Here is a 23,257-nt window from a genome sequence, read left to right as displayed (position 1 = left end):
TTCCATATAACTTTCTAAAACTGAATAAAAAAAATAGGTCTTATCACGGTTTTCGACCACATTTTGACGAGTAGACAAACATGTTTTGAAATAACAGTGTTTGTATGGAAATCCGATGTCATGCCACGCTAAATTTCATAAAACATCGCTTCTGAAAAATTCATGGAAACTTTTGGCACTAGGGAAAGGATTTTAAGAAAAACGAAAAATTGGAGGGATGTAGCTGTGCCAGAAAACGTCCAGTCGTGTTTTGAACTTCCCATACATTTGTCCAGCCGTGAACTGCTACTATTAAACTAGTTCGCGGGAAAAAAATTTCAAGGAAATGTATGGAAAGTTCAAAACACGACTGGACGCTTTCTGGCACAGCTACATCCCTCCAATTTTTTCTTTAATTCTTCAGAAGCGATGTTTTATGAAAATTATTTGACATCAGATTTCAATACAAACACTGTTTATTTATTTCAAGACGTGTTTATGGCGACGAGAGCCGTGATACAGTAAGGCCTATTTCATGCATTTTTTCTTTTCATTCATACGCTCACTCGACTGTACCGTAGATTGAATTAAAGCAAAAAAAATGCTGCTCCTTCTGTAAAGAGAAAAATTAAGGAACGTCGTCATGAAAAAGGTACTAACTGAATAGTACAATTGCAAAGTTTTTTAAAGTGCTTTCGTATGTGAAAGCCACGTGAAAAATTTGAGTTGGCGCTTTTATTTACCCAGATGACAACGCGCCGGCTGGTCATCCGGGAAGTTGCCTGCTGGGTATTCAAGTTCTTCTACGTGGCATAAGATGTCTTACTTCTGATTAGAAAGTAGTGGATCGTTTTGGGCTTGAGAAAAAAAATCTTTTGAGTATACTGTGAAATTTATTGCCTTTACTGCCTCTAAGAGGCCTGTCCTATCGGTTTGGTGTTTGTTTTCCCGTACAACGTTTTACAAGGCGTGTGAAAGATGATGAATCAACGTCCTCCGATGACTGGGCAAAGGTATGACGAATGTTTTGAGGTTTAAATATTCGTTTTGAAAGCCGATCGCTAACTACGGTTACACTGAACACAGGAACTCGCCATTTGATGGACCAGTCAAGGGCGGAATGGAGAATTTTTTGTCAAATCCTGGCGGGTTTCCTTCCCAACAGTTCCCTTCGAACAGTGGTGCAATGGCGAACGGTCCGCAACACATGAACGGTGTCAGTTCCCAAGAGGACCCAAGTCGTCATCCCGGTTTTTATCAACAGCCAAAACAGCCACTTCCTTCAAAGGTAAATGTAATGGCTGAGGTCCTTTGATGTTAATGCTAAAAATTCACCATGAAACGAAATCTCGCGAAGCGAATCAGACGTTTCGTTTCCGATAAGCTTACATGACGCCGGCGATATGGGGCTTGTATACACGTAAACAAGTTCCTCAACTGTCGAGATTCTGACAAGCCGTTGTCTTTTAAACAAATAATTTACATGGTACTGAGGTGTCCTTCTCTGTAAATGATGAAATTTTTGGTCTCATACGAGTGTAAAAGTATTTAGTTTCGCCATGAATTAATTCGCGTTTCTCACGTCAAGTATTTGTCATAATTTATATCCCTTTGTGTACAGAGCTTCTTTGCCGGCTTCAGGAGAAAGTTGCTTGTCATAAATACATTCTCATAGCCTTGTTGTCTTTAAGTTATTTTCATTCCTGAGTATTAAATAGCCGACCGCTGGCAGCTATTGACAGCCCTCAAACATGCATGTTTCATTCTTGTACATGGCTGATCTAATTATCGCAGTTTAAGCTTATTTAAATTTATGTTTAGTTTGTATTTTGTCGTTATTTTTGATTGAATTAATGTTAAAGTTGTCAGAACTATAATTTTTTTCTTTAATATGGCTCTGGAGCAACATATAACAAATACATAATTTCTAGAAAGACAGAATAGTTTTCATTGCTCAAAATAATTTTTCTAACTTAGCAGGACATGTGTCCTTAAAACCTTTATTTTGATCTGATGTATGTCTGCACATCTGCCATCTTGAATTCTTAAGTTTTTATGCAAGACAAAATACAGTGGCATATACAACATTGCAAAGATGAACATGTGCGCTTCACATTTTGAATTTATTATAGGAAAAATGACCGTTTAAGGACGGTGCCTACTATTGTTACTGCGCATACGTTCTGCGCATCTCGAGATACTCGGGTTTCCTATGGGTGGTGCCTGCTAATACAAGAATATTTTTGCGCGGTTTAAAACTATGTGGAGAAAGCAGAACTTAGCAAACGCTTTTGGTATCTCGAAAGAAAATTGGGGGTAACCATGCATTTTTCAGAGATAATTAAGCTTCAATTTAGGAAAAAATCCCATACATTGCTTCATATTTTGGCGCTTTTTAGAGATATTATTGCTTAATTATCTCTGAAAAATGCGTGGCTACCCCCAATTTTCGTTTTGGATTCCAATAGGCCTTCCTAAGATCTGCTTTTCCCGCATAGTCGCAAACCGCACAAAAATACTTCGATATTAGTAGGCACCGTCCTTAACAAGTTTTTGAACACAAATAATATTATGGGTTGTCCTTTCCAGATTACATTGTCTGGTCAAATTTTAGGATTGGTTGGATTTCCCACTAAACAACAACAACAACAACAACAATTTAGAAATATGGCTGGACAAAGTCTAATGACTGATAGGTATTTCCAGCAATTTTTTTTGGTTTTACTCTAAGCCTCTTCCAGCTGTACACAAAAAATAGTCGTTGAGAATTATTTATCTCAAAGGCAGAGAGTTTCCTTACAAAGTAATCAATCTTTAACAAATATTGCTGCAGTGTTCAGGAATGGCAGTATCATGTGATAAATAAATGATAAATAATTGTCTTTATTGTAATGAGGGTGGCACTTAAATAGTCAAATGAGTAAGAAGCCTGAGTCTGCTAATGCTGGGAATTGAACCCCTGACCTTGATGCCAGACAAGTGCTGTCATCACAGGGCTGTTTCTGGTCCTCAATAATTTGAGGTCTTGTAGATGGGTCTTTGTTTACACTTTGAGCCATATAAATTGAAAGAGCTTGGGAAACTTAACTTATTTTCTGAAAATTTGAGGGTGGCATGTGGTTAATAGTTTCTACGAAACAAGTGTTTAAAGTGTCAAGATTTTACAAAGAATGTGTGGCTAAGTGGCAACTCTTACCACCCAGCCATACATTCTTTGTAAATTTCTCAGCTTTTGAAAGCTTATGTACATCTCTCAGAATATTCAACATATCACACTAATGTTGAAACTGATTACCAATAGTGACTTTCTCTCTTAGCTTATGGTGTCCATTTGTTTGTAGCTTGTTGCTTGATATAGGCTAATGAGGCAAAGTGTAAACAATGGCTTCAGCAAAAATTCCCCAATAAATAGGTGATACTTTGATTTAATTTACAATCTTGGCAAAACCAGCTTTTGAAACCAACCAATATCAAGTTCCTTTTTCTGCTTAGGTTGGAAACCAGTTTCAAGGGCCATCTGCTCAACAGCCAACTCAGCGACTTTCACCCTCACCTCATCAGCCTCGTAATGCTTCCTCTTCGCCATCTGATCTACAGAAGCAACAGTTCCCTCCAAACTCAAGTCCAACCCCACCACAACCCTCCAGACTGGGAGGATTTCCTCAACAGCCACAGTCAACCAGTCCAGGGTTAGACTCTCAACAGCAGCAGCAGTCACAAAGACCTGGGATGCCACCCCAGCATCAATCCTCCCAGCACCAGCAGCCCCACAGACCAGGAATGCCTCCTCAACAGCAACCACAGAGACCAGGAATGCCACCCCAACAGCAACCCCAGAGACCAGGGATGCCTCCACCGCACCAACATCCTTCCAGACCAGGAGCACCTTCCCATTTACAGCAGGGATCTAGACCTGGAGGGCCTCATTCATTGCCGCAATATCCACCTCCACCAGGAGGTAGCCCACAGCAGTCGGGGGTTCCTCACTCTTCAGAGGGATCCCATCCTTCCCATCAGCACCAACAGGTTAGATACACCCACCATGAGTCTGTAGTGTACATACCAGTTGGATTTTCTAGAATTCTGTAGACTTGCTTCTCCAATTGGGCGAGGTTTAAAGCAAGCATTATGTAATTACTAAAACTCAAAGTTTCCTACTCAGTGCTGTTATTGAGCCTTGTCAAGAAGAGTTTAACTGGTCCCAAACAAAAATAGTCTTACATTCTTATTTTGTTTTAGTAATTTTCAAACTCTGAGTAGTCAGCTGTCTTCATTATAGTTGCAGACCATTATATTTAGCTGGCTAAGTACCGCTGAGATACTAATGACAGTCTCACCAGGATATGTTTGATGAAGGGAAAGATGATACATGCACACCTTAGTAATGTAATAAGTGATCTGTATTCCTTCTAAATTGCAGTGGTTTCTGGTTAAAAATATGGTTTCAGACTGGAAACCAAACGCTTGCTTCTTTTGACCAAGGAACAGTCTTTTCAAAATGTATCTGAATCCTGGTTACCCTTCCATTTGCAATCTGCATTCATAACAGAGGAATTACAAAGATAAACTCAGAGTCCCCAAAGGCAATTGGACCAATGGCCACCTTCACACCACTCACATGTCTAGCCCCACATGTCTAGCTCTTTGCTCTAAAAATTTGGAATAAATTTTACTTCTAGTTGTGACATTTTATAATTTACATAACAGCCTCTGATTAGATGTGTGTGTTGATTGACAGATGGTTCAACAGATGAGCAATATAAATATCAGTAGCTCAGCAAGTCAGCCCCCATCATCCCAACAACAGGTCCCCGGATGGCCTACACAGCCAAGCTCAAACACAACGGTAAACAGTCACATTTTGTCATTAGTTCGACATGTTTCACTGTCCTGCTCATCTGCTTTCAAATTCTCTCCATCAAACCTCTTTCTAAGTCCTTACAGCGGTTACCAATAACACGCGACCTATTGCCTTCAAAAGACTCCGATAAAGTTGCGTTTTGGTGGACGTCAATCATAGAAAAGCCATTGAAATTATTTTGAATTCTGAGAACATTTCAAGGCAACAGAACCAAGAAATTGACAGTTTTATCCACTGACGGATGGTAAACTTTAGGAAAGTTGATTTCCAAGCCAGATTATCTAAAAAAATGGGCATTGTTTAGACGAAGCCGTATTTTTTTAATGAAACATTTGAAATCGCTACACCTGATAATAAATCAGCAAAGTGTGCAAGTGAGTAAATTATCACGTGCAGTGAAAATTGAAATTTTTAATTCAAAAATACCTTTTATTTGTGCTTGATCTGGCTCAAGAATCAATTTAAATAAAGTTTACCTTCTCTTAGCGAGGTAAAATTCTTAGTGTCATGCCGGGTTACCTTGGAATCTTGTCAGAATTCAAAATAATCTCAACGGCTTTTGTTTGATTGACGTCCACCAAAACGCAACTTTATCCGACTCTTTTGAATGCCGTAGGTCGCGTGTTATTGGTAACCGCTGTAAATGGTTGGAACCCAGGGGTCATGCCATAAATATGAAAATTATGGCCCTTGACTGTGATGATGGTTTCTGCTCAGGTTGTTGAAAAGTCAGTCATTGTCACCCAGGTGATCATTATTTATGTTCTCTTTCTAAGTGGTAAATAACATTTCTTTGTTGTTCTATTTCTGCAAGGTCATTGGAAATCCATCTAATCATTGAAAATATTATGGTTGATGTGCTTTTTGCATGCCCAATTTTCCCTTTCTGCCTTATAGCCTTGTTTAGATGTCCAAATGACGATTAACCCTAATCCCTTATTTAAAGTTTGGACAAGATGTGATTATCTGGAGAAATGTTTCAACAAATTATGACTGCAGTTGTAGCTCATTGAAAATGTTTCTTAAAGCTAAATTTAGCATTAAGGTATTGGTTTTCTTTGTCAGTTATCAGGGATTTCCATTTCTTTGGATACAAGAAATTCCTTTGTTGTTTCTTTAAAATTATATTATCATCATTATAATAGTCAATTTTGCCTTCTTTTTTTTTTTTGCAGCCAGGGCAATACAGAGGAGCACCAACAGCACCCCTGGGGCCACAGATGGCACCACCCACAAGTCGACCTCCAGGTCCTCCAACGATGCCCAGCTTACCTCCAATGCACCAGCCTGGTTTTCCCCCTCCTACTAACTCAGTTGCACCTCCTATGGGGGGTATGACCCAATCTCCAATGGGTAGACCCAATGCCACGCAAATGCAGACAATGCCAGGCTCTTTCCCTGGTCCGCAGGTTAGTATGTCTGGTCCTTCTTTTGGTGGGCCTGCTAGTGCTGGAGCGACAAGCCTGTCAGGTCCAGCATTCGGCCAGGCGGTACCACATAGTGGGGCTACTGGTGCTGGGATGTCGCATAGTGGCTTACCTGGTGGTCGGCGCATGTACCCAGGACATGCACCTCCAAGCCCTGTGGAGAATAAGCCTTCAACTGGACCAATGGGAATGCCACCATCACATACCGTGAGTCTTGGCAGCAGCCTCAGTGTTGTGCATGCAGATCGTCTCTGAATGTGCATGGAACGAATAAACTTGCATGAATTTCTGACTTCTGGTTCAGTTCAGTTCTGAAGAACACTTTGCAGATTTTAAGTCCTGTGTTACTGGACACCTCTTGAATTGGTTTTTAGTTCCTTGTCATGGAAGAATTTTACATTGTTGAAAAAAAAAAGTGATTGTGCTGTCACATGAACAACACATAGCTTGTTTGGTACTGTGTTCAAAGATGAACGTATCAAGATTGTATGTGGAATGTTATGTTTGTTGGTTTCAGGGTCAGTCCATGTATCCTGGTACTGCACCTATGGGAGGAATGCCCCCGAGTGCACCTGGTCAACATGGCATGGGACCTCACGCACCTATGAACTCTCCAATGCAGCAACAGAGAAGAATTGATCCTGATCAGATGCCCAGCCCAGTAAGTACCACCCTACACTTTCTAATAATGTATCTTCTCTGTGCATGGAGCACATTCAACTTTAATGACTATCAACTGCAATGAATGGATAGACAACTTAGAGTTTATTAGTAAAAGATAAGGCTTTCTTTTATTTAAGTACCCTCCTTTGTAACCATAGCTGATTCGTTTCTTATCCTGTTGATGGTGTTGCATGTCCATTTGGCTGAAAATTTTACTGGCAGTCATGCATAGTATGGTTTCTTCCAAAGAACTTTATTTCTAGTATCATGTGATCAATGGATCCCAATGATGTTGCACAGGCTGGCAACAAAACAGGGAGAAAAATGTTGCTAGAATAATGTGCTACTTAAGATATATTTTACCTACTTTGTTAGAATTTGTCTTCAATAATATCATCATATGAATTATCTTTGACCAACCATGGCATGTGGCATGTGGTTTTTTTGGCTTGAGATATACTGTTCGTTTTCTTAAACAGATCCAAGTTATGAAAGATGATAATGAAGCATTCAAAGGGTCGCCATACCTCACAAGCACAAGAGGACGGACACCTCCTCTTGTTACAAGCAACTTTGTTGTACAAGATGATGGTATGTGGGAAGCTTTTGTTACATTCAGACATCTTCTTTATTCTCAAACCACAGTCATACAGTCCACAGGAGGACTTATTTGCCAGTGAATTTAGACAGAGTTCAATGTGGCTAAATGTAAGTTACACTAAGTTAGACTTGAGCCAATGATAGCCTGCGGTGTTCGGGCAGTCGTGCACATATGGGGTCTCATGTGGGGTTTTGCAGGGGCTGCTCATGTTGGGGTGACATGTGTCATGTTCCAGCTCTGTGAGGAAGTGTAGTTTGTTTGAGCATTAAATCTGCTTGTGGCCTGCATTTGCTCCCCCTCCCCCTCCCTCCTTTCTGTTGGCCTTGGTAAGTATGTGGGTTGGTAAGTATCTCTGCTAATTTTTTCCATCGGTGTTGGTTGCTGCTCTCAGGGTTGCCATGGATACCTGTGTGCTCCGCTCGTTGCTCCTATGTCGCCTGGTACCACCTTCTCTTAGGCACCTTCCCCAAGCTCATCTATTGGCAATGAGTTTAATTCAAAGAAAAGGTGTAAGCCATTACTTTGCTGTTATTTGTTGAATTATACACTTTTTATGATTCAGGTAACTGCAGCCCTCGCTTCATGAGATGTACGATGTACAATATACCATGTAACAAAGACTTACTTCAAGCATCCAGCATACCTCTAGCAACAGTCATAACACCATTTGCTGAACCAGGCCCCTCAGAGGTTAGTGTTCTTATCATTATGAATATCAATCCGTTACCTTTGAAGAATGTTATAGTACTTTATAAACTATCTAATATGTTATCAAGCACAGGAAAGTACTGCTCAATGGCTTTCAATTGAGTGATCACACTTTAGGATTTCATGCACAGACTCAAAGGTTAGAAGAACCTTGTACTGTATGATAATAAACACCACTTACAGGATAGAACTGCTCAGTTGGCTTGTTTGAATGGTTGCACGTTAGAATATCATCCACAGGCGCAAGAGTTAGAACCACCTACTGCAATAGTCATTATATAACTCTAGAAGAGAACGAAAGGCTATATAATAAGTGTAGGTTTTTGATTTTATTTAATTTGTATTTTTGCTTTTTAGAGGACCACAAGTTTATCAGTAATTTAGTTACTGTTACATGTTACTTTCTCACTGCACCTTTCAATAAAATACAGACTCTTGACTCCAATCCCAAATTATTTGCATGTTTTACTGCTGTCAATCACAATTACAGTGACAAATGGCTCAGTGCAAAAATACAGAAACTGACAGAGTGGATCAAAATCCACCAATTACAGCTCAGAAACATGACCTTTTGACCAACTGAGCCAAACATTTTTGTTTTGTCAAGGGTCCGCTGCAGTGATTAACGGCAGTGAAAAGCGCAACGGTTGGTTGAATCTTAAACTTCAGAGTCCATATGTTATTGAAAGGTGCAGTACGTTACCTTACTTAAGAGCCGATTTCTGAAATTATCAAAAATCGGGCGTCAGTCGTGAAATTTCGAATTCCTTCATATTTTGCCCATATAATCTCTATAGTGGAGTATTTTCAAAAATAACGTTAAAAGTTTCATCAGCGTGTTATTTTTTTCGAAATCGGGCAAAGTTTGAAATACGGCAAATTAGCGTCCTTTCGGTCACGAAACTTACTAAAAATTACCCATTTTCATCTCGCTCGTAGAAAGAAACGCGATGTCCTCCATTAATGAAATGTTTACAAAATATAAACACATCCCTCTTCTTCATAATGCACTAGTTAAATTTGGATAAGCTTGAAAATTGGAAATGCTTCGGCCGTTAGAAGAAACCCCATTTCGGCAGTTTAAAAATTTAGCAAATTTCATCCAATTTCAACACAAAAGAAACCCAATTGGTACGTCCAGTTTGAATTTAAAATGAAGATATTGTTAAAGCACAACCTTTGTAGTTTACTGTGTTAAAATATTTCTGGCGGCAATGCAAAAGTACCCCGTCGAGAGACCAAAATGTGAAGGGTACTTTGACACGAGGAGAGCCTGTGAAACGAACAACGGCCGTCACGCTACAAATCAAGTCCTTCGTTAAATTGTCACTTGCGACAAAGAATATGTTTTCTATAAGCTGTACAGAAATTGCTAAAAGTAGTTTATTCTCTGTTGAACTTAGTAGGATAGCATTTTGTATGATTTTGTCAACTCATGTATTTTCACACATGTAGAAGTCACTGGGGATTAGGCACATTTTGCCAGTGTTTTTGCCGTTAGTTGTTTAATAGGAAACTGTTTACATTATTCTAGTTCGGCTACTTTCAAAAATACAACAGTCAGGAAATACCAAAAGTCAGAGTATTTCTAAGCTTTAATTCATCTTTTGCTTAAGTTTTTAAGGCAGGAAAGGCAATTACTTTAGAATTATCAAGCAAAGATGGTATAAATTCACTTAGAAGAGGTCAAAGTTAACAGCAGAGATCAGCTATGTGATTGTCGCATCGCAGTATAAATATTTATGAAATTGCTATAAACTAGCAGTTTATTCTAGCCCTGAATTCGAAAAAACTCGCTAAGGAGAACTTACCACAGTGATCTGATCTGCAGCGCCAGTAACTCTTTTTAAACGGAAAAAGTTAAAATCCTTGTAACTGCGTGACTCTGACAAACTAAGGCGTGATCAAAACCGCGTGGGACCTGGTAAGCGAACTATCTTCCCAAGCCGGCTACGAAGGCGAACAAGTAGCAAACGACAAACAATTCCGTATTTTACCTCTGTAAAAATGCAGTTCTTCAAGTTCCTAAACCAGCCGTCTAGCCAGATATACACTCCCTGTGCTTGAAAACATTTTTTTTCTTTGGCGGGGTGGGAACGAATGGGGGGGACCTTTGCAAATATCAAGAACGAAGTGGACAGTCACTATAGTGTTTCCTAACTACAGAAAAAGGCTCACATTAATGGTCGGAGGTTCCATCTATGATACAGTAGCAAGTAGAGTAGACATTGCAAACTGTATGAGGCCACACCTGCATTTTATGTCTACACGTAGCATCTTCCTTGACTGCAAAGCAGTCAAATTTTTGTCTTTCAAGTGTAGATAAGATACTCGAGAAGCACAAAAAGCCTGGAATGTCATTCGAGTTCTCTTTTCCTACTGGCTAATGTTCATGTGGCATAATTAAAATTATGCATAGACACTAGCTTGTTGAACATTAGCCAGTTCAAAGCCCTCAGTTAGTGAGAACGCCCAAATTTCAAACCAAACCCGAAGAAGCAAAATGAGTGGAATTGCGTAGAGAGAGAGCGCTTTTAAAATTCGGGTTCATGTTTTGCGGTTCTCACTATTCTGGAGCTTTGAACAGACGAGGCTGCAAAACAGTCTTTTTGTGCGCTGGTCCGTCGTAGGACCATGTGCGGTCGTTTCTTGTAGGAAAATGTCTAGTCTACTTGCTACTGTATCATAGATGGAACCTCCAGCCAATAATGTTAGCCTTTTGCTGTAGTTAGGAAAATTAACACTATAGTAACTGTCCACTTCGTTCTTGATATTCGCAAAGATAAGTGCCATACAGTAGAAAATATAAAGTGACTGTTGAAAAAAAGGCACTAAGCTGAGTTCTAAACGTCCGCGAGATCTCACACATAAGAAACCTCCCTCCCCCTCCCCTACCCCCCCCCCCCCCTCCTCCCCGCCAAGAAAAAAAAACGTTTTCAAGCACGAGGAGTGTATATTTGGCTAGACGGCTGGCTTAGGAACTTGAAGAACTGCATATTTACTGAGGTAAAATACGGAATTGTTTGTCGTTTGTAACTTGTTCGCCTTTGTAGCCGGCTTGGGAAGATAGTTCGGTTACCAGGTCCCACGCAGTTTTGATCACGCTTTAGTTAGTCGCGCAGTTACAAGGATTTCAACTTTTTCCGTTTAAAAAGAGTTACTGGCGCTGCAGATCAGATCACTGTGGTAAGTTCTCCTTAGCGAGTTTTTTCAAATTCAGGGCCAGAATAAACTGCTTGTTTATGGCAACTTCATAAATATTTATTCTGCGATGCGACAATCACATAGCTGATCTCTGCTGTTAACTTGACCTCTTCTTAGTGAATTTATACCATCTTTGCTTGATAATTCTAATGTAATTGCCTTTCCTGTCTTAAAAACTCAAGCAATAGATGACTTAAGGCTTAGAAATACTCTGACTTTTGGTATTTCCTGACTGTTGTATTTTTGAAAGTAGCCGAAGCAGAATAATGTAAACAGTTTCCAATTACACAACTAACGGCAAAATGTGCCTAATCCCCAGTGACTTCTACATGTGTAAAAATACATGAGTTGACAAAATCATACAAAATGTTATCCTACTAAGTTCAACAGAGAATAAACTACTTTTAGCAATTTCTGTACAGCTTATAGAAAACATATTCTTTGTCGCAAGTGACAATTTAACGAAGGACTTGATTTGTAGCGTGACGGCCGTTGTTCGTTTCACAGGCTCTCCTCGTGTCAAAGTACCCTTCACATTTTGGTCTCTCGACGGGGTACTTTTGCATTGCCGCCAGAAATATTTTAACACAGTAAACTACAAAGGTTGTGCTTTAACAATATCTTCATTTTAAATTCAAACTGGACGTACCAATTGGGTTTCTTTTGTGTTGAAATTGGATGAAATTTGCTAAATTTTTAAACTGCCGAAATGGGGTTTCTTCTAACGGCCGAAGCATTTCCAATTTTCAAGCTTATCCAAATTTAACTAGTGCATTATGAAGAAGAGGGATGTGTTTATATTTTGTAAACATTTCATTAATGGAGGACATCGCGTTTCTTTCTACGAGCGAGATGAAAATGGGTAATTTTTAGTAAGTTTCGTGACCGTAAGGACGCTAATTTGCCGTATTTCAAACTTTGCCCGATTTCGAAAAAAATAACACGCTGATGAAACTTTTAACGTTATTTTTGAAAATACTCCACTATAGAGATTATATGGGCAAAATATGAAGGAATTCGAAATTTCACGACTGACGCCCGATTTTTGATAATTTCAGAAATCGGCTCTTAACAACAAATTGTGATCTTAGGACTAATAGTATTTTGTGGATATTATCATGTTGGATGGTTTGTAATAACTGATGATTTGCTGGAACCCACTGAATATCAATCTCGGTCCTGACTGGGCCACCCTGCCTAAGTGAAGTTTCTTACTTACTTCACAAGTACTCATGTCAGTCTTGTTAATCTTGTACAGCCTCCTCTACGCATCATGGACTACAATCCCACCGGGCCAGTGAGATGTAATCGTTGCAAGGCGTACATGAATCCCTTTGTACAGTTTGTTGATGGTGGTCGAAGATTCATATGTAATATTTGCGCCTACTCTTCAGAAGGTAAATCTATATGAGTTAAGTAAGATGATCCCTCCTTCCTCTCTCTCACTGTGCTTCATTAAATCATGGTAGTTATTTAGAATGATATACTCATCCCCTTTGATGTGCATTTTTGTACCTTTTGTCTGTAGGTGCTGTATCTATGAGATATATTAGAAAGTGTGTTTGAACATATCTGTATAAAACTACACAGTGTAAATTAGAATGGGTTGCAATTATTTTCACTCCTGCAGTTTACAGAGAGGATCTTGCACAGAGTGAATGTGGATGGATTCTATGAGCTTGATTCTTTGTTCTGACTAAAATTATGTTTGAGTGATAGTGGTCAAACTTTAGTGTGCCTCTGTTTTTTATCAACTTCATTCTTTGTAAATTATTTCACTGTCCATCATAAAATTCAATAATTTACTACTTTATTTAAATTTATTTGATTGCCACTTCTTGCTCTTTGTTTACTTTTCCCAATAACATTGTTAAATTAAATTACATTGCATTGTTTTGTTTCAGTTCCTGGAGAATACTTCTGCCATTTAGACCACCAAGGTCTGAGGCTTGATACGTATGAAAGACCAGAGCTTCACCTTGGATCATATGAATTTGTAGCCACAAAGGATTATTGCAAGGTAACCTACACTTCACAGCTACAGGTTCCATTTAAGTCATCATGGCATGTAATGAGAATGTAGAAGATTGTCGGTTATGTGTGGGGATCAATGGCAAAATCTGTCACCAAATTCTTAGAATAACGAAAGACATCTGCAAAGAATAGTATTAAAACACTGTATTTCAACAATTTCTTGTTTGATTTTTCGTTTTTTGAAACATTTTCTGGTAGTACACTGTAAACAATCCACGATCTCAGGTACCACATGTGACCCTTGAAATTAATTTTGTTTGTGTATGAAGTAATGATTTATTGTGTATGTTGTAAAGAAACTGTCCATTTTGTCTCCTCATCATAAACAGGATCAAAAGTTGCCAGGGCCTCCTGCCTATATATTTATGATCGATGTGTCGTACCAGAGCATGCAGTGTGGAATGGTTAGAATGCTCATGAAGGAACTCAAAGAACTCTTAGATGTCCTTCCCAAGTAAGCCTGTGTGATTTGACAGTTAAGGGGTTTGTTTCAAAATTGATTTGAAAAGTTAGGCTAGTGACACTCTTTGAAACAATTCAAATAAATGAGGCTAACGTCGCAAATTAATGATGACTCAGCAGAAGGCTGACCCATTGAACACAGAGTTGTCAGACGATGAGGACTGGAAGTTAGAATGTTTTGATTTTAAGATCTCAGCCTTTGTATAATTTGTCCTTAATATGGTAAAGACCCAAACTAAGCGTTCTCATCAAAAGGCTCTTATAAAACAAACTTATTACACCAAAGTGACTTATGACTGTGAACAGGTATTAGCATTATCCAACATGACGGATATTGATGATTTTATTGCTTATTGAGGTCATCAAAATTGCTGGGCAAAATTGTTGTTGCAGTAGAAGGTAGATGTGAGGCTTTTATCCATTTGCCATGACAAGCATAGAAAATCACTTAGTGTGTCACTGGCTTTAGTCTAGAGTAATAGAAATGAGTGCCTGTCAATTAAAGGGAGATGATTTTCAATTGTTTTGTTATCTTATAGAGAGCACGGCCAAGAACACTCTTCCATCAGAGTTGGATTTGTAACATACAACAATCGTCTGCATTTCTACAATGTCAAGGTATTACTTCACTGAGCTTAGCTGCAGTATTTACGTTTGTGTGAAATGTTGAAATTCATGAAAACAATAAGATTACTCTACAGATATGGAAAAAGTTCCAAAATTTTGGGAAAATAACAATAGTTCAAGCAAGCTAATTTTTATGTTTGTTTGTTTTTGGCAGAGTAATCTTGCTCAGCCCCAGATGATGGTGGTTTCAGATATTGAAGATGTCTTTGTGCCTCTTGTAGATGGCTTTTTAGTAAATCTTCAGGAAGCCAGAAGTGTTGTAGATAGGTATGTCCCTCTTTTGCCTGTTTTTATTGTCAATGTTGTCAATTTTTTAGGCTGTTGCCTGAGGAGAAGTTGTAGTAGCCAGGATGTTAGGGGCCAGAAGTTAGGCTCCTGTGTCAGATATTTTGTTAGCTCTGTGCTCCTTTCAGAAAACAGCCTTACCTTTTTGGATTTTGTTTGTTTTGTAATTGCATTGGCAAATGCAAATTCTTTTGGATCTTGTTGACAGCCTTTTGGAACAAATTCCCACAATGTTTGGAGAAACAAGAGAAACAGAAACAGTCCTTGGTCCTGTTATCCAAGCTGGAATGGAGGCACTTAAGGTGAACAATCATTTCCTTTACAAGAAATTGTAAAGTGTTTACTCTGGAGACATGTTCAAAACTAGAAAATCACTGCTGTGATTTCTATTTATTTCTCCTAAATCCAGACATCCACTGTTTGCCCAGGTGCGCATCTGGTCCATAACCAAATTTGTCTTTGCTTCTTTTTGGTTTTGCCTTCTTCCTGTGTTACTTTGTCCTACTATCAAATTTAAGGTCTTTCCAAAGTTGAACCACTGGATTGACCCACTAAACATAACTCTGTGGGTGTTGATGAAGGCTTTCTAGTAACTGATAAACAAGATCATTGATCCTTGGCTTTCTTCTATATTATTGTATTGTGTTAAATTACTTTGTAGTTGATAGTACTGCAGACACATCCAGTTTGCAACTGATCAGCATTGTGTTTGCACAGGCGGCAGGTATTTCAGGGAAGCTGTTTGTGTTCCACTCGTCTCTACCCATAGCAGAAGCACCTGGCAAATTAAAGAACAGAGAAGACCGAAAACTGCTTGGTTCTGAGAAAGAAAAGGTATGTTGTACAATATACACAGAAGAGTAATCCAGAGTGACAATATTTGTCTCATGTAAACTTTACAAACTGAAATTTAACAATCTCTTTTATCAACTGAAGATGTCATAAGTCTTTGTCAAAAAAGCGAACTTAGAAACATCCCTAAATTTTGTAAGGGCTTCTTGCATTTATCTAAACCTTGAATTGTATTGATGAATCAGTTGCTAACCTGGTTAATGAAAAGGTGGTCAGCTTTTGAGCTCTTCTTGGTTAATGTTTATGGTAAATAGAACTTGTAAGTAATGTGTTTCTGTTTTTCCTCAGACAATACTCACACCACAGAACTCCTTCTATGAAAAGCTTGCAAAGGACTGTGTAGAAAGTGGTGTTACAGTGGATCTGTTTCTATTCCCGAATGCTTACATTGATGTAGCCACCATTGGCTCGGTAGCCACTCTGACTGGAGGACAAATCTACAGATATTCATACTTCAAGGTGCACTGTGCTCAGCTGTCTAGTTTATATATCTTTCCAAGTTTGACAAAATGTAACTTATTTAGTAATAATTTTGCTCTTCACTTACGAGATTGTGTTATGTTGTGTATGCACAATACATTAGTACTTGAAATTTGTTACTATTTATATCCTGAAAAAAATCTTTACTTGGCTCCATAAAGTGAACATAACCTCGTTCAAGAGGTACAAAACCCTAGCCGTTAACAGAATGAACATGCTTTTCTGTTGATTGAGAAATGAGATGGATCACACCTGTTCATGGCTGTTAATAGTCTGTAGCTGTAGGATTATTTTGAGGAGACATTTGCCTACCAGGCTACCTAGGATAAGTCCCTAGTGGCTGAATGCTGGAAATGTATCCTTGAACACTGCTTGCTGTAATGACGTAACTACATCTTCATTATCGGGATCACGACCTTTTAACCTCAAGTCCAGCTTGTTACTGACAGCATAATAATAAATTAATTAACTATTTAAATGACTTTAGGAAGCCACACATGGAGATCAGTTACGTGGAGACCTCAAACGAAATCTACAGCGCAACGTTGGCTTTGATGCTGTGATGAGACTCAGATGCAGTACAGGTATTAAATATGTATTGGTGCTTTGATTTTTTTTGTGCTTGATCAGTTAGACAGGTCAATTATATAAGTTAAAGTTCAGCTGTTGTCATAACTTGTTTGAGATAGCTGTCCATACATCCATCTCTAGTTTGTTTTGCTCTGCACAGTGACATGTACTGGCTCTGGTCATGTTTATATTGAATTCTGTGATCAAAATAGTTTTCTGGTCTTGCTTTTGACTGTATAAAAATATAATTCAGTTAGTCTGTGAAGACTTAAGTTATTTGTAGGTTCAAATACTTTAGTCCTTCTTAAGCAACTGACAAGATTGTTCATTCCATACAAACAGGATTGCGGCCAGTTGACTTCTGGGGAAATTGTTACATGAGCAACACTACAGATGTGGAACTTGCGGTGGTTGATCCACACAAGGTAACCGTTTCCCATCTACCATTCTCAAAGCCATTGTGTATTATCTTTTGTTTAGTCCAGAATTTTTCTCATGCATATTAAGCATCCTCTTTTGGTGTGTTTCCACTCAACAAACATATAACTTCTTTTTGCATTTTAGGCAATTGCTATTGAAATCAAACATGATGACAAGTTACCAGAGGACAGTCAAGCTTATTTCCAGTGTGCGTTGCTTTATACGTCAATCACTGGGCAGCGACGTCTAAGAGTCCACAATCTGGCTTTCTCCACCTGTAGCCAGTTGTCTGACTTGTTCCGTTGTTGTGAAATGGACACCTTTGTAAATGTTGTTTCAAAACAAGGTGAGCCAATTTTACTACATTTTTGTTCAAGCACAATGGGCATTACTATTCTTATCCTTCTGGTGCTTTTCTGTTGAAGTTATCTCAAAGTTTGCTCAAATGCTGCAACATTGGTGCGGCTGCCATCCATTTTAGTTCTGTAGTTGTTGGAACCCGACCAGTAAAATATTGTCTCTATCATACTTCCCTTAATTGGAGTTTTAAAACCTGCATGTTTCAATAATATGTTTGTTTTTATGTTTTTCAGCTATCAGACAGGTATACACATCAACTCCTAAAGCTATCAGAGAAAACCTTATGAACCAATGTGCACAGATCTTAGCCTGCTACAGACGGAACTGTGCCTCTCCATCGTCTGCTGGCCAGGTAAAAGACACTTGCATTGTTCTCATGAGCCATTCACACCATTACACTTAAGATTCTGATAGTCAGGTTAAATCTGAATGGTGGTACATCCAGTAGACATTACTCATTTTTGACTTTGGGGTTGTTTCTGCAGTTGATCCTTCCTGAGTGCATGAAACTCCTGCCTCTCTACTCGAATTGTATTTTAAAGAATGACATTCTTTTAGGAGGTGAGTCTCATACTTTTTTAGGTGATTATGTTTCACTTCAGGGCATTGTCTACCTCCAAAAAAACTTGTGCCAACAAACTGCTACAGTTCTTGTCACAAGTACTTGGAACACACACTTGGCTACAGATTAGAATTTACCTAGGGTATGTGAAAAGTCCCCCGCTCCTCTCAATGTTGAGCTGCCAACATTATTGGGAAGAAGAGGACGGAGTGTTCCAACAAATGCATCTAGGATTGTAATTTAAAAATAGCTCCTGATGCTTCGTAATTTCTGATTTTTGCACATTCAAAATAAAAGATAAAGGATTTGAAGTGTGTTGGTAGAAAACAAAAAGAGTGGCACAGCCAGCTACAGATCACACTTGGTGTGACCTAAGGATGCTGATTTGACACTATATGTCTAAACCTCAGCATGTACAGCGTAGCGTTTGTAGAAGGTTAAAAAGGCTAAAGGACAGAACAGACAACTGTCAACTGTTTGTTCACGGGTACTAAACCTTCTAAATAGTACTTCCCAGTAAATCTTAAAAGATATAAATTGTTAATCATCAGCTGTTGTCTTAAATCCAAGGTTCAGAGATGAGTTCTGATGACCGCAGTTGGCTCATGAGATCTGTGATGTCAATGGATCAGGCGGCTTCTGTGCCGTATTTCTATCCAAGGCTGTTCCCCTTGGTATGTATCAGATATGTTCTGGACACTTTCAGATTATTGCTCGACATAACACTCTAGAGCTAGTGTTGCATTATAATAAACCTGTGCGACCTTGAGTTGTTTGTGGTAGTGCAGGCATCCATAATGCTACATGATCACCCAGGTAGTTACACTTTGCGTCAGACTGATGTGACTTTAAGATTATGAACCTGGGTTACATAACCCTGTCTTTTTAAAGGAGAAAAGCATATTGCTTGTTCCGGAGTTTAAATGGGGACTATGGATGAGTTTTTAAATTTTTATTTAATCAGAAACTGGAGTCCAACACAAAAAAGATCACATTAAAATTTGTCAGTTTACCAAGTTTTAGGTTCTGTGGTTAGATTGCAAACATGCGGAAGGCTGTCAAAATCGGAAAAGTTAGAGACTTTGAATGGATTTGGAGGACGCAATCTCAGAATTAGAAACATTTGTATGGAATTTGGTGTTCATGAACAAATGTTTGTCCTGTTCTGTCCAAGATTGCAGGCCCACTGTTTTTCTTTTCTGGTAGTATCAAATCTTGATATATATTTTTTTTTGTTTCAGTAACGAAACAGTTTAATTTCTGTTGTTGTTAATGTTTTTTGCCCTTAGCATGATTTGGATGTGGATTCATCGGGTCTTCCATCAGTCATCAGATGTTCAGCTGATCGAATGTCAGAGAATGGTGTTTACCTATTGGGTGAGTGAAGTTTCAGTTGGGCTGTCACTCATCATGCAAACTGAAAAAGTGTTGTGTGACAACACACATGTATTTCAAATTTTGGTACATTTCTTTGCCGTCCTGCAAAACAACAGCGTGAAATGACCAAATTCGAGGTTTTGTGGAGAACGTGAAAACACGACGGTGAATGTTTCAATTTCTTTCTTGACTTGAATGCCACTCCTACCAATTTGGTTCCTGGGTATAATAGTTCGCCGTTTCTGTAAAAATTGAACGAGTTGAAATAATTTCGAACTAGGACAAATGAAATGAAGTTATATTTTCAGGTGACGTTTATGTTGGCGCTGCTGTCGCTGCTTAGTTCCCTGATAACCAAAACGGGTCTTGACATGGCTTAACTTTGAAGTTTGGTTGACTGATGCAGCGTCGTATGAGTCCTTATCTTTGAACTTGGCTTGAGTGCTTTCCAATACAAGTTTGCATGACATTTTTAAAGAATTACTAAAAAAAATGTGAAGTTTCCGGTTTAAATCTCCCCATTGATCCTATAATTTGCTACAAATTGTGCTATTGTTTGACATGGTGCAAGTCTTGACAATGAATTGTTAGTTTTATAAGGTAGCCATCACAAAGAGAGTCGAGAGCTGACGATTGGAGTGCTAGCTTTTCCTCAGAGCGAATCAAGGAGTTATGGGTTGTGTTGATACTTGATAGTCAATGAGAGGATTAGCGAAGTCGAAACAAAGCAAATGCGAAACTTCTTTCAACTCTCAATTGAAAATCGTTCTATCCAGTCAACCGCATGCATTCTATGTTAAGATTTCTCACTTCAATTTTATCTATTTAACAGAGAATGGAATTTCCCTGTTCATGTGGATTGGTCTTCAAGTTGATCCCAACTGGCTCCATGAAGTGTTTGGAGTCCAAACTATTGGCCAAGTGGACATTGAAATGGTGAGATTTGGCTACAGGCAACTTTTACTGGGTCAAGAGTTAGACCCACACGTTGTGATATAATAAACGATGCCTCAAAAAAGTGCTATTCAATGGTCGTATTTGAGTATGCACTCAAATGAAGATTTTATTTACAGAATTAACTGTGCTGACAAGCACTTGGTACAGCATATTAACCCATTCTACAGTTACAGCACTGTTCAAATGTTTGTATTTCATGATAGGAACAATTAATTGTTTTCATAGTTAATTCAATTCCATGTGTAGATGTGACGTTAACCTGTTGTTTCTGTTATCAGACCTCTCTGCCAGTCCTTGAGAATTCTCTGAATGCCCGACTTAACGATGTTATTCGGCAGATCCAGGGACAGAGACAGCATTATCTCAAGGTACAACGCTACTCTCTTGAAAACTTTTGTCTCATTGATTTAAGAAATGAAATGGAATGCAAATGGCAATTGGTTGGATACAATTTGTTAAAGCAATCGCACAGATGTTACTGGTAAATTGGAATGTTACATGAAGGCAGTTGATACATTAGATTCACAGTTCACAACCTCGTTCCCAGAACGAAGTTGAAGAGTTCACTGTTACCCTCTGACGTCATAGTTTTCGCAGTGTTACGAGCTCATGGGCTTTTGGCGGAAAACAATTCCATTGTTAGATGCTATGTGACCATAAACTAGCCAATGAATGCATGCGCTTTGGCAGGAAAAACTTCAGCTTTATAACGAATATACTTGTACCGTAAAAAGGAATCGATCCAGCCTGGCCTCATGTCGGCAACTGTTGAAGTCGTTACGTTGTAAATATGCTTGAACGATAAGTGATTCTTTTTGCCATTCTGATCGATCGATTAACCTAAAAGTATCATATTTTTTTATTTGAATTCTATTTCTTTCTTTTCAGTTAACCGTTGTACGACAGCGGGACAAACTTGAAGGGTGGTTTAAGCACTTCCTTGTTGAGGACAAAGGCATCAATCCAGCCGCGAGTAGTTATGTAGACTTCCTTTGCCAAATGCACAAGGAGATCAGGAGCTTGATGAACTGACCCAACGAACAGCAAGAAATTTTATCGGGAAGGCTGCAGAAAAAAAAACGAAATTAAAAAGGACGCTTAAATTTCCTCCATTGCCTTTCACGGTTACTCAAAACTATCTATTTTACGTGATCTTTTGTTCTGAGTAATTGTGAAAAATCCAGGGGCTGAGTTTCGCTCCAAGACGATAAATTGGTCGACAGAAGTTTATAAGACAATATTTGAAATTCTAACAACAGAGTTTAGTTTTTAAAAAAGCAAAGCTGCATTGACAATATGGGGCAGCCGTCATAGTTACTCATCTATGGGTTGTGTTAGCTTTCAAAAGTGGAAAAAACTTGGATGCCATGCATTTAAGTCAAATTCGTCCAAAACGGTTTGTCATGCCGGAAGTTGTAGGAAAAGCACTGTGTTGTTCTGTATCTGTAATGTGAATGTCCCCTTACCTCCAACACAACACGCTTAGTTTACTGCTTTCCAAATAAAATGGAAGTTCAAAATTATTGGTCATTAATTATTTTCTAACTCATCTGAATAAAATCAATCTTTCTGACTGACGTTGTTTGCGAGGGTTTTTCATACCATTTGTCGCGTGAATTGCTGTAAGTTCAACCAGGAACACAGATGCACACAAAACCGAATGGGGATGATTTGAAAGAAATGAAAACGAAATTTCTGTCCAGGAACATTGTCGACATAAAAACTTTTCGAGGCCGGTCGGAACTTTCGACAAACGGGTCACAGTCCATTTGAGTTGGCCTTCGGGTAGACATTCAAGAAGCCTTCCTTAGTTAGGATCTATCTTGAGTATTGTATTGTTAGTTCAATAATAGACTTACCAGAAAACAATGTTCGGATACATGTCAACTTGGAAGAGCTTCATGTACTCTCCTTAATTTTCGCGGGTTCTTAATTTCGCGATTTTAAGAAATTCTTGAACTTAAAGACCCGCGAAAAATAACGACCGTGAACTTTGATCTCGCAAAATTTAATGGACATAGAAAAATCATGTATTTGTGTTTTCAAGGGTCCTAAACAATTTTTAACACAAGGTGTTAGTACAAGGAGCTATCATCTATCAACTTTAGATGTTAATCAGTGTCAAGATATCTCAGCAGTGATATTGGTAGGCGCCACATCGCTAAAGGATGGGAAAAGGCTGGCATCGCCCAACTGTTAGATGAATCGTTTAGTCCTCCCCCTGAGGATCCATTTGAAGAGATTGAAGGTTCTATTGAGATCTCCTAGAAAGGACATGTAACGATTTTCTCAATACTCGATAATGACTCGGAAGAACAAGAAGACCTTTTTTATTACTGTTAGACTGACTTTAAGAGGAACACAGCTGCCGCTAAGGGACAGCATATTGGTTTTGTTTCGCTTGTTGATTAACGTACAATTTTTGTAGAAAAGAAAAAAATAATCACTTAATCGTCAATTTCGCGAAAATAAAATCCCTGCAAACGCAATTTGACTCGCGAAATGTGCCGAGAAAATTTTCGCGAAATTTAAGTCCTGCGAAAATAAACGAGAATAAGGTATGTAGCCTGTGGTCCATTGAACTGAGACGAGCTCCAGGTGCACAGGTGAAACAATCAGGAAAGTTCGGAGTGTGGTTCTCGAAGGGTAGTCGATGGAGCAAAACGAAAATAACACAGGCTAATCTCAGGTTGGGATGCAAGGGATTTTTATTGACCTTTGTTCGGACACTAAATTTGACACTTGCTGCGTCCCTGTATAAGAGGACACGTAAAGCGTGCGGAACGAGTGGTGACGAGAGGCAAGTTGTCCTCGCGCGATTCCTAAAT

At 38.8% G+C, this 23,257-nt stretch overlaps 1 protein-coding gene across 2 annotated transcripts; it reads left to right on the top strand.

The window, feature by feature from the left end:
• Positions 1-766: 766 nt before the first annotated feature.
• LOC146460715 (protein transport protein Sec24C-like) lies at positions 767-22,006 on the top strand. 2 transcript variants are annotated; one of them, XM_085087512.1, is made up of 26 exons: positions 767-992; positions 1,066-1,267; positions 3,472-4,005; positions 4,718-4,825; positions 6,016-6,249; positions 6,785-6,928; positions 7,410-7,521; positions 8,094-8,221; positions 12,702-12,840; positions 13,348-13,463; positions 13,807-13,931; positions 14,479-14,557; positions 14,721-14,833; positions 15,060-15,153; positions 15,569-15,685; positions 15,992-16,162; positions 16,671-16,767; positions 17,096-17,178; positions 17,318-17,519; positions 17,767-17,885; positions 18,019-18,094; positions 18,666-18,769; positions 19,385-19,472; positions 20,305-20,408; positions 20,708-20,797; positions 21,318-22,006. In XM_085087512.1, exons 1-26 carry the CDS (start codon positions 958-960, stop codon positions 21,459-21,461), a joined length of 3,558 nt encoding a protein of 1,185 aa, XP_084943638.1. In that variant the 5' UTR covers positions 767-957; the 3' UTR covers positions 21,462-22,006. The 2 variants fall into 2 exon arrangements, with proteins under 2 accessions (XP_084943638.1, XP_084943637.1); XM_085087511.1 differs by having other exon boundaries at positions 812-992; positions 6,016-6,474.
• Positions 22,007-23,257: the final 1,251 nt, after the last annotated feature.

The sequence above is a fragment of the Pavona decussata genome, unplaced genomic scaffold, assembly GCF_977016875.1.
Source record: "Pavona decussata unplaced genomic scaffold, jaPavDecu1.1 SCAFFOLD_207, whole genome shotgun sequence".
Lineage (NCBI taxonomy): Eukaryota > Metazoa > Cnidaria > Anthozoa > Scleractinia > Agariciidae > Pavona > Pavona decussata.
Note: the sequence above shows the minus strand (reverse complement) of the source record. Positions and strands in the feature narration are given on the sequence as shown.

Coding starts and splice junctions, on each gene's coding strand:
- LOC146460715 (XM_085087511.1), top strand. CDS start 958: ATGATGAATCAACGTCCTCCGATGACTGGGCAAAG. Junction 4,006..4,717: donor CTTCCCATCAGCACCAACAG/GTTAGATACACC, acceptor GTTGATTGACAG/ATGGTTCAACAGATGAGCAA. Junction 13,932..14,478: donor CTCTTAGATGTCCTTCCCAA/GTAAGCCTGTGT, acceptor GTTATCTTATAG/AGAGCACGGCCAAGAACACT.